Source organism: Carcharodon carcharias, chromosome 16, assembly GCF_017639515.1.
Source record: "Carcharodon carcharias isolate sCarCar2 chromosome 16, sCarCar2.pri, whole genome shotgun sequence".
Taxonomy (NCBI): Eukaryota; Metazoa; Chordata; class Chondrichthyes; order Lamniformes; family Lamnidae; genus Carcharodon; species Carcharodon carcharias.
This window is the reverse complement of record NC_054482.1, coordinates 8789717-8806976: the sequence shown is the minus strand read 5'-3', so window position 1 is coordinate 8806976 and position 17260 is coordinate 8789717. Positions and strand designations below refer to the sequence as shown.

Sequence of the window (17260 nt, the reverse complement as noted above, 5' to 3'; positions counted from 1 at the left end):
AATGCTGGTGGGACTGGCCCCTGAGTTAGGGACTGGGCATTTTGGGGCTGGGTTTCTGCTTTTGCAACTTTAGTGGAAGTGACAGAGAGTTAGGCCCAGCCAGCACCAGACTTGCTTGTGATGCCCCCATGTTGAATAACATGAAGACACGCACTGTCTAGACCTTTTCCCTACACTGTAATTAGTCTGGGTGAGGTTCTGGAGGGCACTTGGTAACAGTGAAATTATGCTCTCAGAGGATTAGATCAAGGGAGAAAATTGACAGGGAAAGAAATAATGAGAGGTTGTTTCGCCTGGCTATGAAATCCAGAACATAAGGTAAAACAACGGGTTGGCCATTTAGGACTGTGCTGAGAAATTTCTTCACCTGGAGGTTGTGAATCTTTGGAATTTTCCACCCTATAAGGCTGTGGATGTTCTGTCATTGAGCATTTTCAAAGCTAAATTGATAGAGTTATGGACTCTGAGAAAATTGAAGGACTGGATGGGAAAAGTGGAGTTGAGGTCAAAGGTTGGCCTTGGTCTTACTGGATGGTGAAACAGGCTTGAGGGGTCATATGACTTCCTTTTTCTTACTGTTTTAGGAAACAAAAATAAAATCAGTCATCTATATTTCTCATGGGCCTAGTTCACTGAAAAAAAAACTCTCAGGATGCATACAGTGCTGGCAAAAGCCTTGTTTATTGCCCATATTTAATTCCCCGGGGGAAGATAGATCTTTGAGCAGTCCTTGTGGTGAATGTAGTCCCACAACAGTATTAGGTTATGACCAATGACAAAGGCGCAGAGGTGTATGCTCAAATCAGGGCATGTAACTTGGAATACTATTCAAAGGTGTTGGTATTCCCATGATTTTGCTCCTCTTGGTCAGGTTGCAGGACTGGGAGCTGTTCGTAAAATAATCTGGTGAGTTGCTGCGGTGCATCCTGTTTTATAGTACAAATGTAGCTAATGTACTAGTGGCTGTGGGGTATGTACATTGAATTCAATGGTGGGATGTCAGTGAAGTGGACTGTTGTGTTCCGGATAGGTTGGAGCTCCTTGTGTATTGATGCTGTTGCACCATCCAGACAAGTGTTCAATTTACAGTCACAATCCTGACTTGAGTATTGCATATGCTGGAGAGAATTTGAGTGGTCAGACTCGGAGAAACCTACTGCAGAGCATCCTGCTGTTATAGCCATGACATGCCTGCTTCAGTTAAGTTTCTGGTGGTGGTGACCTTGAGGATGTTGATGTGAGAGATTTGTCAATGGTGATGCTCCTGAAGATCAAAGGGATATTGTGGCAGATGGTCATTACTTTGCACTTGAGTTGCATGATAGATATGTGTCTTAGGGATGTTATTCAAATCTGACATAGTTGCATTACTGAAGTAGTGGTGGAACTGAGCACTGTAGAATCATCAGTGAGCAGCCTCACATTGACCTTATAAATGGAGGGCAAGTTATTTGTGAAGCAGCCAAAGGTGGTTGAGGTAACAGGGCTGTCTTGATGAACTCTTGCAGTGATCCCATGGGCCTGTACTGATCGTCCTCTAACAACCTCTATATACCATCTTCCTTTGAGTCAGCAGTGACTCCAATCGGTATTGACTTCAATGTTGCCAGGGCTGCTTGGTGCCATACTGAGTCAAAAGCTGCTTTGATGTTAAGGGCAGCATCTTTCTTCTGGAATTCAGCTCTTGCGTTTGTGACTGGATGGAGTTATGATGATGTCTAGAACCAACTGGTTCTGACAGAATATGAACTGAGCATTGGGGAGCAGGTTATTGATGAATAGGTGTTATTTCATGGCTGTGATCTTCCATTATTCTGTTAATAATTGGGAAGACACTGTGAATAGTAATCACATTATATTTATCCTGATTTTTGCGGACAGGACACACCTGGGCAATCTTCCACATTGTCAGGTTGATGCCAGTGTTGCAACTGAACTCAGAGCTTGGCCAGGGAATATCTAGTTCTGGCGGGCAGATTGTAGCACTGTAGCCAGCATATTGTCAGGATCCATAGCCTTCACTGTATCTAATGCAGTCAACCACTTCTTAACGTCGTGTGGATTAATCTAGAAAGATCCTGTATGGCTCCAGTGTTAAAATGCTAGGATGCATATTGAACATTTTTACGAGGCATTGTTTCCATCTTTGCAGGCACTTTAAATGTTAGATATATATTGTTCACAAGTTATTGCAATAATGTTTGTGTAATGCAATATTGTATTTAACATCTGAGTATTTCTTAAATGATTTTGATCAATTGTACCATGTAACATCTATTGCTCTGTTCAGTACAGCTTTGTTACATAAATATTTCTACTAATATTGGAAGCTAAATGCATCTGTGTACAGTGAGCTCTTAAAGTGACTTCAACAGTAACTCAATTCTGACCACTTGATTCTGTCTTAAGAGATGCAATATATAATTTATCTGTAGAGACTCAAATCAGTTGTATAAATGATATTAAAAGGTTGTGGTATCGGTATAATAATAGATGCTACAAATTTAGATCAGAAAATGTAACTAATCTATATCATGTACTATATCATGTGTCACTTTTCCTTTTAAGTGTGTCCAGTTGATTAATTAACAAGGAATTGTGGCATTTTATAAACAAAGATAAAATTAAGTTAACATTTTTAAAAATACCAAAAGAAGATTTGGCTTTGTTGTGTAGAATGTGAAGTCATATGTAATGCAGTTGAGCACAGGTTTTGGAAAAATGGAATGATAATAATTGAAAATTGCACTCTGGGGATAACAGCTGATCTCCTTTTGAAATGCACTGAAAGAAGGAACTGCCAGACATCAGTCAGCAATCACGTGCAATGCCTTCAAACGCTGGTTACACTAGCCCCAGTGCGTGGTCTGGTTCAGTAAAGGCCTGACAAATGGCTCCACGGTTCCACAAGACAGTTGAGCACATTCCAGAAAATGCATGTCTGGCTGAAGCTAACCTAGCCTCACACCCTGACATGCCCTAATACAAATATACGAATTAGGAGCAAGAGTAGGCCATTCGGCCCCTCAGGCATGCTCCGGCATTTGTCAAGATCATGGCTGATCTGATTGTAGCCCTCAACTCTACCTTCCTGACTACCCCTCAATAACCTTTGACTCTCTTGTCAATCAAGAATCTGTCCAATTTAGCCTTAAAAATATTCAATGACCCTGCCTCCACTGCTCTCTGGAGAAGAGAATTTCACAGACTAACTATCCTCTGAAAAAAAAATGCCCTAGTCTCTGTTTTAAATGGGAGACCCCTTATTTTTAAACTGTAATCCTAGTTCTAGCCTCTCTCACAAGGGGAAACATCTCTCAGCATCTACCCTGTCAAGCCCTCTCAGGGTCTTGTATGTTTCAATAAGGTCACCTCTCATTCTTCTAAACTCCAATGGATATAGGCCCAACCTCTCCACCCTTTCCTCATAAAATAATGTTGGCCTTCCTCATGGGCTTATCAAGTCCATTTGTCTATAAGATTGAAACACACTGTAGTTAATACTTTCTATTCCATGGGATAACAACGCCCTGAGAAAAAAACACTTCTTGACACTCAGTGTGATGTTTTGCCAATCTATTATGTAGACATGCTTTCCAGACTTGCTATCAATATACACTTTGAATATCTCATAAAAACTGATCTTCATAATTTTAAAAAACCCTAGTCATATAATCTGGGTCTACACTTATCGCTTCTAATTCTCCAAACTTTTTTCCAAAAGATATAAGGTTAACGACCATTTTCCACCATGGGCTTGGTGGGTTGAATGGTCTCCTTCTGTGCCATAATGACTCTATGAACAGCTTTACTGGATATTGTAAAGCAGGACATAGGAACAGGAATAGGCCACTCAGCCCTTCAAGTGCATATCAAAGTACTTTTTGAACGCGATGAGGGTTTCTGCTTCTGTCACCCTCTCAGGCAGTGGGTTCCAGATCCTCATTACCCTCCCGGTGAAAAATAAATCATATAAACGCCCCTCTAATTATTTTGTCAATTACTTTTAACTCTATGCTCCCTGGCTATTGACCTCTGCTAAGATAGGTCCTTCCTTTCTGTTAAATCTAGGCCCCTCCATTTTACACACTTCAATTAAACCTCTCTGTCCTCTCTGCTCCAAAGAAAACAGCCCCAGCCTTTTCAATCTTAAAATTTTTTTGTCTTGGCAACATGTTCATAAATCCCCACTGTACCCTTTCTAGAGTGACCAAATCCTTCCTGTAATATGGTAGTGCACAGGTCAAACAATTAATCATATACCTGTTAAAACATCTGTGTCTCACCAGTGAAATAAATTATGCAGGTAAGAAAATGTGCTGTTTTCTTACACAAAAAGCATCGTTCGAAATTTTTCAAATCAGAAACAGGACAAATTAAAAATTGAGGTGATGTGGCCTTTTCAGGGAGACTGTGGGTGGCTCTTAAAACAGTCATTGTGTTTTGAACGTTTTTCAGTCTGTTGTGGAGTTTTTTACTTGGAGCTGGTGTGTGTTTGTGAATTACATCAGCGAAATAAAGTGGTGATTTATGGTCATACAGTAGTGATTAGAAATTACTTTTCTCAATCCAACTCCATGTGCAGTGTCTGTCAGATTGAGAAACCTCTAAATGGAGTTTATTTTAAATAAATTAGGCTGCCGTAATATAAATTTGATATAGTTCATAGGAAGTCTTTATATTATTGAGAAATTTTAACTCAGCAACTCTACATATTTCAGAAAGGAGAAAATGCAGAATAGATGTTAAAAGACAATTCAGAGCCTAGTATGGCCACTCTAAATACTGGGATTCATGGCAATTATGTTATGATTTAAAATATGATGTTGAATCTTATTTCCATGATTAATTGTAATTAAGAATTATGAAATTTCTACTGTCTTATAACCAAACTTATCAGTTGTATATAAGGGTGGAGTGCTAACTGTCACCTCATGTTTGCATAAGGTAAATGTAGAATATTACATATCACTTTGTTACTAGCTCTAACTTCCTCATAAATGGTTCTCATGTTATCTGTTACACTGAGTTCCCTCCTGTTTAACACCCACATTGTTTAAACTCAAGTTATTATTTTCAACGGTTGGGATTTTAGCCCCTTGAGACAGCAGAAGCTCTTCTGCACTAAAGATAAATTAGGCAAACATTATGATAAATTGAGAATTTTTTTGCATTTTTGTAGACCTAAAATTTTTCACTAGGTAATCAATATGATCATAAGGCCAGATTAATGAAGTTATCCAAAATAACCTTTTGAACCGCATGGGAACTAGTCCATCCAGGTGTGATTAGCCATATATTGAGCATTGCAGGTATTCGATGGCAACTGATAGACTTGGGTTAAAATGATCTTATAGAGATGAAGACCAGGCTATGTTTCCAGAAAATATTATTTTATAAATCTGTGCTCAAATGAGATGGTATTGAAAATGCACCAGAGGACCGTCTATCATCGGCTAGTGAATTAAGTTTCTATTTGATGAAGAAAGTTTCAGCTGCATTTTTTTTTCTTTATAGAGATCAAGAAACTTGTGATAGATGACTGTAAGAAAGAAGGAGAATGGAAGGTCTGGCAAGTACTTGATTACTAAATATTATAATTGATTTAATGTCTTAAAATATTTGAATAATTTAGCACTTTTTATAGAAACAGTCATTGAGGACTTAAACAATTGATATCTGCTGATTCTGGATTGCCAGCCATGCACCATGGCTGACTGATGGAATTTGGATTCCATTTACTCGCTCTGCTGCATCTAAAGTATCTGTTGTTCTGAATGAGGAAGGGAAAATTATTTCCAGTAGACCGCCTTGTATACAGCTCAGATGACTAGTTGAGAGCAGCAGTGGAGAACAGGTTGCCTGTTTCTCCCTTTTTGGAGGTGGAAGATGTGTAGTTAAAACAAGTTAAGACAAAGATAAAACAAAAGTTTGGAAACTTTGTTCTTGCAGGAAACCTTGTACAGTTTAAAAAAAAAAGTAATGAATGCAAGACATTATATATTTTGAATTAACTGAGACATCTGCAGTACACTTTTACCATCCACTATGTGTGCCAACAGCACATCGAAAGACTCTGTTGATACCCTTATCCAATGTGATATTGAAGGAGGAATTAATCATCTGTGAAACTGTAGGAATCATCACCGATTTAATCAACCTCAATAGTGTACACAATCAATCTTGGTTTATCCAAATATATTTGGACTGCTCAAGTTTGTTACAGATTGCAAATATCTGGATTAATTTTATACCAAATGAAAATATTGCATGATGAAATGGAAAAGAACTTAAATTCAGCATACTTTTTTTTAAACAAGTAGACCCACACACCAAAATGCTAGCAAATAGTTGTTGGCAGATTAACAAATCTAATAGATTGTGGCTGCATATAGCCTGCAGTAGTTTAAACTTTATAATTTGATTGTACCATGGCCTAGTTACCTGACTAACAACAATTATTGCCCTTTAAAAAGTAAATCATTGTATGAACAACTTTGGGATTTCAAAATGAAAGGTACGATGAAATTCCAAGGTTTTACTGGGTAACTGCTTAAACCTAGATAAGCAGCTTGAACTGCAATCAAATTGAAATGTCTCTAATGCTTCTTATCAAATCTGAATAGTTTCTAACACTTCTTCTAGCAGTTCAGTGAAAGTACCTTTTGTGCTGAACTGTCTTGATCCTTGGCTATTTTGACTGTCCATAAATTTAACATTGTTAGTGAGATGACTAATGTTAGGCTTGGATGTTGCTTGTTGCACGTAAACATTGAAAGATGTTGCTAAAAGTTATGGAAAATGTATTAGGTGACAGATCTGGATTATTTTCCCTAAACTCGCTACAGTTCTCAGGGTTGGTGTGAATATCTAGTTTGTGGCTGGTGTGTTTTAGAGTATAGCTTTTAGTTTTGGGAATTAAAGAATTAACTATAGAAATAGGATAAATGCAATTAAAGCAACGTTGGGGCCATGCTGACTTAAGAGGTTAACAGCTATAAAACAGCAGGTGGGCTTATTTAGCTAAGGAACTGGAGAGGTGATGTCTGCAATCCTTGCAAACAAGGGTAATCCAGAGAGATGTTTTTGTTTTGGAAGGTAGAGCTAATTTATTTCAGAGGTATTCTGTGAACCCTGAAAGTTGGTAAAACCGGTTTACTTCTTCAGAGCAAAGAATAAATTGTAAATGAGGGATAAGTACCCAAAAGGTCAGTTTGAGGACATCCCAGGCCAGGTTACACAGTCATGGAGATGGGGTGGTATTTAGGGAGATTCTCTGGTTTCAGTTTACCTGGGTGTTTGCTGAGAGAGTTGCAGCTTGAAACTGGTGTGTACAGTTTGCAGCTCACTGAGAGAAAATAGTCAAAGTAAATAATAGTTAGGTGTGTGCAGCAAGCAGAGTAAAAAACTAACTTCACCATCGTTCATCATGTGGAAGGCAGGTGGGGCTCAACCTTAGTTTGAGTTTCGTGAGGGAACAGAAGCTGGAAGTTTGTCTGGTTTGAAACAAGTGGAAGAACCTACAGTGGTCCTTCACAAGGGTCTTGTGCCAAAGAAAGCAGCAAGCAGATTAGCTTGGAAGTATTGAAAAGTAATCAAAACAAGGGACTGAGGCATCCACAGTCAAGAGATGGTAAATGGAAGATTTACCTCTGAGAATAGCTGGAGCACTTATGTCGTTACAGAAAAAAATAACTTTAGGATTGTGTGTGCCTTAAAAGAATTCTTGGGGGAAGTAAGATGTAAACCCCAGTGAATAACCTATGTAGTTTTAAAGCTATAGTGCTGACTTACACATATTTGATGTTTTAAAATTTGTTCTGTATACAGTAAAGTTGCTTTTGTTTTAAAAAAAATTGTCTTGTGGCATAGCTCAATTGGTTAAAATGAAGTGTTAGGATTTCTTTTTAAATGTTAACTGTCCTTAACTGGATTGTAATAGGGTTCATAACAAAAATGGACCAGATGCATGGAAGAGCATTGAGCTTATTATGGGATCAAATAATGTGTTAATGGACAGGAAATCAGACTGAAACACAGTTAATTTAGTTTAGTGAGCAGAGAGAATAATGGGGATTTGCCGTTTGCATTCAGCTAATTTAGTTCTGATTTGGATTGCAAGGTTTTTGAATTATCCAGGACATTTTAAAATGAAAAGCATCTGTCAGTAAATGGAATGTGAGATGTTTGATTTAATCGATTGGGGGATAAATAAGGCTGACTGTAGATAATTCAGTTTGAAAAGGGCCCATTAATACAATGTTCTTGAAACCTTGGTGAGACGTTTCTTACCTGTTGATTGGCACACTACGGATGAGGCCATTTCTTACCACTGTTGGCCTTAAACTTTTTTCCTTTAGATCCCCTGTTATTCTCCATTCAAAATGCACTGATATTTTTAGTGTAGAAACGGAAAATACTGGAAATAATCAACAGAACAGGCAGCAGCTGAGGGGAGAGAAACAGAGGGCTGAGTAATATGGGTGGATGGCACTCGGAAACTACATCAGCATGGAGCCAATCCCCTTCACTTTGCCCTGTCCGCAGCCACAAAATGCTGCAGGGCTGATTAATGAGGGCTGAGTGTGACTTCGTCCCTCATTGGGGTGGAAGTCCCGCCCTCTGGAGCCGCCAGCTAATCTGATTGGCCGGCAGCTCCATGAGTCCCAGTAGCACCAGGAAGCCATTAGTGGCCGCTACCAGGACTGCTGGTCAAGAAAGGACCCTAAGGCCTTGGTTCCCCAGAGCAGGTAAGTATGGGGTCTTGGGCTGAGAGGGTTTGGGTAGGTTAGGGAGAGGGGCAGTGGGGAGGGGGTGGGTTTAAGGCCATGGGGGGTAGTGGATAGGAAGGACGGAAGGCGATTTGTGATTGGCAAAGGGCCGCCTCCAAAGAGTGAATCTCTGCTTCCTTCCTGTCATCTAACAACTTGGGGTGAAAAAATTGGGATTCCTGCTCCCACCCTGCTGCCCTGTATCTAATGTTTTATGGCGTAGGCAGCGTATTATCAGGGTCAATTGACTTGATAATAAGCCTAATTAATCCTTGACTATTCATTTGAACATGACAGGTGGGTTGCTTATTTTGGATCCCACCTGCCCCCCTGTATTATGGGGGTGGTGGGATCAGAGGTGATATCAAGATTATGAAGGGGTTTCACAGGGTAGACAAAGAGAGATTGACCAGAATGTTCTGTTCTAGATTTTAAGTTCGGTGGCAGGCACGGGCGTAGGAGTGATTTCTGCTGGGGGGTGGGAGTGGGGGTGGGGGTGGGATGGCTGACCATGCATGATCTTGCACCGTTCTGCTCACTAAATATGCATATTTCTCTCTCCACCGATGCTGCTTGACCTGTGTATTTCCAGCATTTTCAATTTCAGATTGGCAGCATCTACAGTATTTTGCTTTTGTTCTGGTCATTTATACCTTATTTCATATGAGTGATATGTTAAAGATTCAGATTTTATAAGCAATTCAGAAATGGGATTATTAACATTGCAATTGTACTTTTTAATCGTGAAATGTTAGCGATCACAGAGTATTTCCAAAGAGCTTAGCTTGCTATTTCAACTGTTAATCAACTAAAAGTTCAGTAAACTTTACATGCAAGATATTTAGGATGTCACTTTTCACCTGCAGATACTTATTTTGGACCATTATACCACAAAACTTCTTTCCTCTTGCTGCAAGATGTCTAATCTTATGGCTGAAGGGATCAGTGGTATGTACTTGCTTTAAGAACACCTATTATTTTATGACTACTGGATAATCTTGTATTTTCTTTATTTTAGTTGCCTCTTTTTTTGTAAACTCACCTATTGCACAACTCCTAAAAGGGACACAGCTCTTTTAAGATTTGTTTCTTCCCTTCCTCTGTTCCTGGTTTTATTTATATTTTCCCAATTTGTAATTTCTATTCAGGCACATTACAGTCTTCCAGACTCAACATTGAACTCAGCAGTCTCGCAGTATAACCCCCGACCCTTTCTTCTGGCTAACAGCTGTTGCCAGTGATCTTGCTGTTGTTTCTTTACTTGTCTCATTACCATTGCCTTTTGCCTTGCAGTATTATCCCTTTTGTCATTTACTCTCTTCTGCCTTCCATCCTAATACAGTTCTTCCCTTTGTTCTCCCAACCTTTTCCTGCCCCTGCACATGCTTAAAAATGGTTACATCTCTCATTTTTTCCAGTTCTGATGAAAGGCCAAAGACCTGAAACATTAACTCTGTTTTTCTCTCTCTGTAGATGCTGCCATATCTGCTGAGTATTGCTTCTGTTTTTATTTCAATCTTTTAGTTGATCCTCTATGTTTAGTTCTTCAATTCACTCATTTTACGTAGGAAGTGAAAGTTAAAATATCTATTCTCCCTCTATATTTGGTTGCTCTCATAGCTCCACTAACTGTCCTTACTGCTGAAGTACTTCTCACTCTTCCTGTGCTGATGATGAGAAAGGGTGCACTGAATTAGCAGTTTAATAATCCTTCAAAGTTATGGTTTGAAAATTAGCATTTCTTTACCATGGCAGTGGGAGGGGGGAAATGACTTGAATTTTCAGTAGGATATTTAATTAAAAACAATGTTAAGGATTTACATTTAAACATTTAAATTAAATAGAATGTGCAAGCTTATACGTAAAATAATTGAGACCCATTGTCAAAGTAGATCAACTCTGTTTTGTAGATCAGGAAGACTGGTGCCTGAAGTAAGGATGTTATTTTTCTAGCATTATGCAGTGATCCATGTACCCATATGGAAGATCTTAATCTGTCAGCACCAATCTTTCTTTACAAAACTGCCCTAAATTTAAAACGATTGAAATAAGTGAAAGGCGAATTAGAGTAGCCATGCAAAGACAATGCTATATTGCTAACTAAATCAGATCTGCATAAATACATGTTGAAGCATTTTGGTGCTGTTTTTACTCCTACCAGTGATTCTGATTTGTGTTATTTGCAAGTGACATATTTTGGACCAACTTGCAGTTGATGTAATAATCTGTTTTATCCTAGAAGTATGTATGTTTGAGTTTAATAAATCACATTTTTAAAACATAATCCAAGTTGGCCCTCTTGTGCTATATGCTGCATTGTCAGAGATGCTCTCCTTCAGATGGGATTTCAGCACAATTCACCTATTTCAGTAGTGACAATATTCAAAGAGGAGCAGAAAGTTTTTCCAGTCTGTTGGCCAATCTTCCTTCCTCAATCAAGATCAATGAGAATAGATTAATTAGTCTTTTATCTCATTGCGCAGCAAAGTCCCACAAACAGCAACATGGCTGCAACATTTGTGCACAGCAAGGCACTGCTCGTCATAGTAATTAATGGTATACAAATTGCTTTGAAATGTTTCTGATACTATATAAATATCCGTCTGCCTTTTTCTCCCAGTTTTGTGAATGTTGCTTTTCCCAAGGAGTTGTGTGGTTCATGTCAGTGGTTACAAATAAAAATAAAATTAAAATTCTTTTAATCACAAACGTGAAGGAAATCACATTGTTCTCTAAATGTTTTTACCCACTTAAGATTTGCAGTGAATGTCCATTTTATCCCTTCAAATAATCTTATAGCTTGCATGATGAGTTGGCCCGTATTTAAATTTTACATTCAACATCTGAATGAAATAAATTGTTCCACTGTTCCAAGCTTATGTTGTGTTTACGCTGTCCCTCTGAGAATACAAACACAAAATTTTCTTTGGAACCTTTTTGTTTTAACTTTATATGTGCAGCTAATATTGCAGCTGCATAATAATTTGTTCCAGGCCTTCTCCCTCACTCCCCTGAAGGTGGTGAAGCTTGCTGGGGTATGACCATTAGGGCACTGATAATCATTGGGCTCTTCTTCCAAGTGACCATTTTTCATGTGTGAGCTTCCACAGTAAGTGTCTAGAAGATATTATACTATGGGAGTGTGCCAATCCTGTCATCTCCTCATTAGTACTAACTGGATAATAGTAATTAGTAATAGTAAATAGTAATAGAGATTCAGGTGGAACAACCTGGCATGTCTTTTTGCAAGGAATGTGTCGGCACACAATTGTAAATCTGCTCAAGACGCAAATGTTATATTTGGTTTTTCTCAAATGGCAATCTGTACTCGGAACTTTTCTGTTCACAGTTGTTGAAGACCTACACAAGAACCGTGAGCCAGTTCCAAACTTGAAGGCAATCTACTTCATTACTCCAACAGAAAAGGTATCATTTTCAGAATAAATTAGGAAATGTCCCACAAGGAGTAAAGTGTGCTTCTGATGCAGGATTATAGAGCTATAACTCAGAATAGTTATTTTCACTGCTTCTGCTGAACATGGAGTTTGGGGGCAGGGGTACAATGTAATCTTTTCTATAGTTGTATTGTAAAAACAGATGGAAAAGAGAAAATAACCTTTTACCAATTTGCGTACTAAACCTTATTGTTAAACTAAATGCACCTTGACTCTAGTTTTGGCGAAGCTGATGCTCTGTTCCTTAATACTGTTCAGTGTTTAATACTGAAACATCCTGAAATGCAGAACAAGGTTTTAATAAGCATCTAGCTGCATCACCTGGAATCTCTTGTAGTTTGGAAGTGTTGTGCAATACCTACATTAAAAGGGAAGGTGAAATGAAGCATGCCCATTGACTGCCTGAGGTTTTGTGACTTATTCCATTCCTTTCAGAAGCACTATTCCTCAATGTTTTCATGGTGCAATAGCTACAGTTTTGACAGTTCTAATTGGAAGTTAGCATTGGCTTTCTCCAAGGTGACTTCCCATATTTCATGACATCCTGATTGTCAACATTTGGAATATTCTGGTATGGTATCTTTTGCCTCTTTTGTCTGCCGACCAAGTTGCTGATTTACAAATAGAACATGATGGAAATGCAATCACTGGACGAATGGTGCACCATTATAAATCTTCTGTTCATGCTTTTCGCCATCAATGGCTGACAGCCTTCTCCTATGTCCTTGCCTCTGCTAGCCTATAACAAGCTGTTAGGAGGTGGAGAAAGGAGGCTTCAGGGTGCGGTGAATGTTGTGGTTTTCCCTTACCTGACACCCTTTGGGGAGCTCAGCACCTCTTCATGATAGGACTTGCTACATGGTGAATTTTGAGAATTCTGCACTACTCCAGCTCTTTACAAACATTTTGCCTGGGTCTCTTTGTGTTTTACAAAGTCAGCAAAATTATTTCAAATTTTCACTTCTAACCTCTAGCTAAGGTTGTTTTTCAGATACAGGGTACTGTTATTATATCTGTATGTTATATATGTACGCCCAGTTAATAATTTTCTAAGTTGGTAATTTTAGTGATTGCTTTTCACGTAACCACTGAAAGAAGTTGGGAACGTTTGCTTGTAAGGGAATTGTTCGGTTGCTTTTGTGACACTGACTGGTTCTTTAATGCTGACTTTGAAACAAAATTCAGTGATGAATGGATTCTGAAGTAGAGTCACATTTGACTTGAAATGTTAGCTTTGTACCTCTCTCCAAAAACGATGCCAGATCTGCTAAGTATTTCCAACACATTGTTTTCATTTTTTTTAGATTTCCAGCACCTGCAGTATTTTACTTTTTTTCTGGTGATAAATGGGTTTGTTTTGTGCCAGACATTGGTTGTTGATTAATGGCTTTTCGAACTGTCTAATTTATGGAACCATTTTTGAATTGATTCAGATATCTTTCTTACTAAATGCAAATCAATCAGCATGGTTAGCACTTAACATAAGAAATAAGAGCAGGAGAAGACCATGCGGCCTGTGGAACCTGCTCCACCATTCAATGCAAACATGGCTGATCTTGGGCTTCGACTCCACTTTCCCGCCCACTCCCCATATCCTTTGATTCCCTGTGAGACCAAAAGTCTGTCCAAGCCAGCCTTAAATATATTCAATGATGGAGCATCCACAGCCCTCTGGGGTAGAGAATTCCAAAGGCTCTCAACCCTGTGAGTAAAGAAATTTCTCCTCACCTCAATCCTAAATGATCAGTCCCTTAGCCTCTTGTTCTAGATTCCCCAGCCAGGGGAAACAACGGGTGGAATCTTCCGGTCCTCCCAGCAGCGGGAAGCTTTGTGGGCAGGGGAAGTTAACTGAGGTCCAAACTCAGTTTCCCAACAATGGGATGAACTTCAGCAATTATGTTCTCGGGACTTTAAAGGCGACTCAAACTTCCCAGTGCACAATGTTGGGAAGTCCTTGTACGTACGTTGGCATGTCACGCATGCTCAGTAAAAGGCCAGCTCACTGGAATTAAGTTCCCACTCCAAATTAAGTTTCCTGCCAGCGAGAAATTAGAAGGTTCACCTTTACGACTGTACATGATTGGCTGGTGAGCTAGACTTCTCCCATGCTTAATGGTGAGTCACCAATGCAGTGTCCTCATTGGGGAGCCTCTGTAAATGCTTGACTGTGCTTGCGACTGGTGTTGGCAGTGCAAGTTGGGTGAAGGATGACCGAGGAATGGTTAGCGGAGGAGGGTGGAGCACTGCCTGGGCAAAGGGGCAAGGGTTAGCGCAGGCTGTCTGGGTGCCCTTTAGATATGGCGCCTGGACCTTTGATCCAATGAGGTAATGACTTCCTGCTGTGAGATCTGGCAAGCTCCTTGTGGATGCATATTTATTAGCATAACTGCGCAAGATTGTGCACGGTCAACCATCTTCTCTCTCTCTCTCTCTCTCTCTCTCTCTCTCTCCCCCCCACCCCCCCCCACCCCACCCCACCCCACCCCACCAGCTCCCTTCAGCAGAAATCACTCCCACTTCCACCCTTGCCACTGAACTTAAAATCCAGAACAAAACATTCTGGTCAACCTCTGTGTCTACCCTTTGAAACCCCTTCAAAATCTTGAGATCACCTCTGATTCTCAAACTCTAGAGAATATAGACCCAATTTACTCAGCCTATCTTCATAGGGCAACCCCCTCATCCTAGAGACTAATCTAATGAACCTGCGTTGTTCTGCCTCCAGTGCAAGTATATCTTTCTTAAATGTGGAGAGCAAAATTGCACACTGTGTATTCCAGGTGTAGTCTTACCAAAGCCCAGAACAATCGTAGCAAGACTTCTTCATTCTTGTGCTCCAATCCCCTTGCAAAAAGGTCAACATGCCATTTGCTTTCCAGCATGCTAACTTTTTGTGTACCTTGTACGAGTACACCCAAGTCCCCTTGAACATCGATGTATACAAGTTTCGTGTCTTTTAAAATTATTCTGTTTTTCTATTCTTACAACCAAAGTGAATAACCTCACATTTCCCCACATTATACTCCACCTGCCACTTTGTTGCCCACTCACTTAATCTGTCTATATCTCTTTGCAGCCTGTTTATGTCCACCTCACAGCTTGCATTCCCACCTAGTTTTATATCATCAGCAAACTTCGATGCATTGCTCTATATCTCGTCATCTAAACCATTAATATAGATGAACAAATCGATTTAAATAACCAGTGTTGGTTCTCTGCCCTATATTCAGATGATGTATTTGTGGTTTTGTTCACTATGAATGTGTGCTAGATGCAAGACTTATTTATAGAGATAATCCTAATTGCTTGTATACATATGGAAAAAAAAACGTTAGTATTTAAAGACTTGTTCCAACCCCCAAAATGAAAAAAAGTTGTTGTCCCTTGAGACATTTAATTATCAATGAAGGGAAAATGTATTCAAGAAACTGTTTGTACTTGGAAAGGCAATGTTTGCTACACCTTTTATTCTTTTACTTTTCAGTCAGTCAGTGCACTGATAAATGACTTCAAAAAGAAGTATTCCTACATGTATAAGGCGGCCTACGTTTACTTCACTGATTGTAAGTAGCTTTATTGTTATCCACTGTGCTTCCTTTCTAAAATAATGGAGGACTGCATGACATAGTATGTGTCTTAACCTGGCCCTGCCCAAACCACCTCCTCAGCAAGCATACCATGGCCTTCAAAGCCTGTGCAAAGTCTGTACTAGAATATAGGTTGAATTTTGTGTGCCTGGAGGTTTGGAAAGGATGGTTCTTTATCTTACTGCCTCATTGGTGGTTAAAACCTAAATCAGAACTCAAAAATCTGATTGCGCCAGTAGCCTGAGATACATATGCAAAGAAATTGGGGTTTGAACTTGAGCTTTATATGTAGCCCTCAAGATTCATGATAGGCATCTAGCCTGGAAAGATAAACCCTTGGGCTTTCTTCCCTTTAGCCCATTGTGGCCTATTTTGCTGGTGTCAAAGGAACAATCAACTACATTTTGGAAGTGTAATATATTTTCTTTGTTTCAAATATTTAAATAACCTGTTTTGTGGATGAAATATTAATAAATATTGATATTAGAGCTGTGTGATCCCAAATGGCTAAAACGCTGCATAAGGTATCTGAACAAAACATGTACCCTATGTGATATTTTGCTGGTGACCATTGTATAATAAAGCTAAAATATTATGGATCATGAAACATTATGTATAGGAGCATAATGTTTCAGCAGATAATTTTTGTTTGAAAAGGAAATTATAGATGACTAAAATATATAACTCAATGCATTTTCCTATGAATAAACTGGAGCTCTAAATGTTTAACTGGCACATGCAGTGACTTGTATTAACACTAAATGAAAATTAATGTTTTAATTGTTTTTGTGATTAACTTTCTGTATCCAGGATTTTAACACCAGAAGGGATTTGCACTGGTTTTATGTTCATTCCGGTTTATTAAAATAAACCACAATTTGATTTGCTGCAGTATCAATATACTGAGTTCAGTTGCACAGAGTCTTAATAAACAGTTGCTCAGATTGGAAACTTGGGCCTTGTTTTCTTTATATTGCAAAGGATCTGTGCAAGTTCATTAGGGAACCAGGCAGCCCTTGCAGTTTATAGGTATGTGGCCCACAACTTCCTACTAGCCATGGCGTTTGGCTGGGGTTGGGTGAGTCACAAAGGCCCGTCTTATAGTAATTTGCAGGACATCCTAACCATTCCACATCTGAAGTGATTTTGCAGACTGTCAAAACTAGGGAGCCGGACTGTCACTGATTAGGCATAGGGTATGTTTTGAAGTTTGTTCTTGTATCAATACAGCATTTGATGTTTTATCTAGGATCCTTGGAGAATTGCCTAAACAGGGTACCCTGAACTGACAGGATAGCTTGGTGAATTCAATATATTTGAAAAAGGATTTCTCTGGTATGGCTTGCACCATTAGGAGCAGATTCTGAAAGGCAACCTGTTGCCTGATGTCAACAAGGTTGATGTTGATGGGACCAGCAGCTAGGCCATGTCTCAAAATATCTATTAT

The 17260-nt window shown here is 39.2% G+C and overlaps 1 protein-coding gene across 4 annotated transcripts in view; it reads left to right on the top strand.

The window, feature by feature from the left end:
- The window catches only part of LOC121289139 (syntaxin-binding protein 3-like), a 53490-nt gene that overhangs the window by 1013 nt on the left and 35217 nt on the right, over window positions 1-17260 (top strand). For 2 of the 4 annotated variants that reach the window (XM_041208237.1, XM_041208236.1), the window contains exons 2-5: window positions 5518-5567; window positions 9638-9719; window positions 12121-12197; window positions 15711-15789. In XM_041208237.1, coding sequence (XP_041064171.1) covers window positions 5518-5567; window positions 9638-9719; window positions 12121-12197; window positions 15711-15789 — 288 coding nt within the window. Of the gene's footprint in view, window positions 1-745; window positions 907-5517; window positions 5573-9637; window positions 9720-12120; window positions 12198-15710; window positions 15790-17260 lie in introns of those variants that run through there. The other 2 variants (XM_041208239.1, XM_041208238.1) reach the window with 2 other exon arrangements.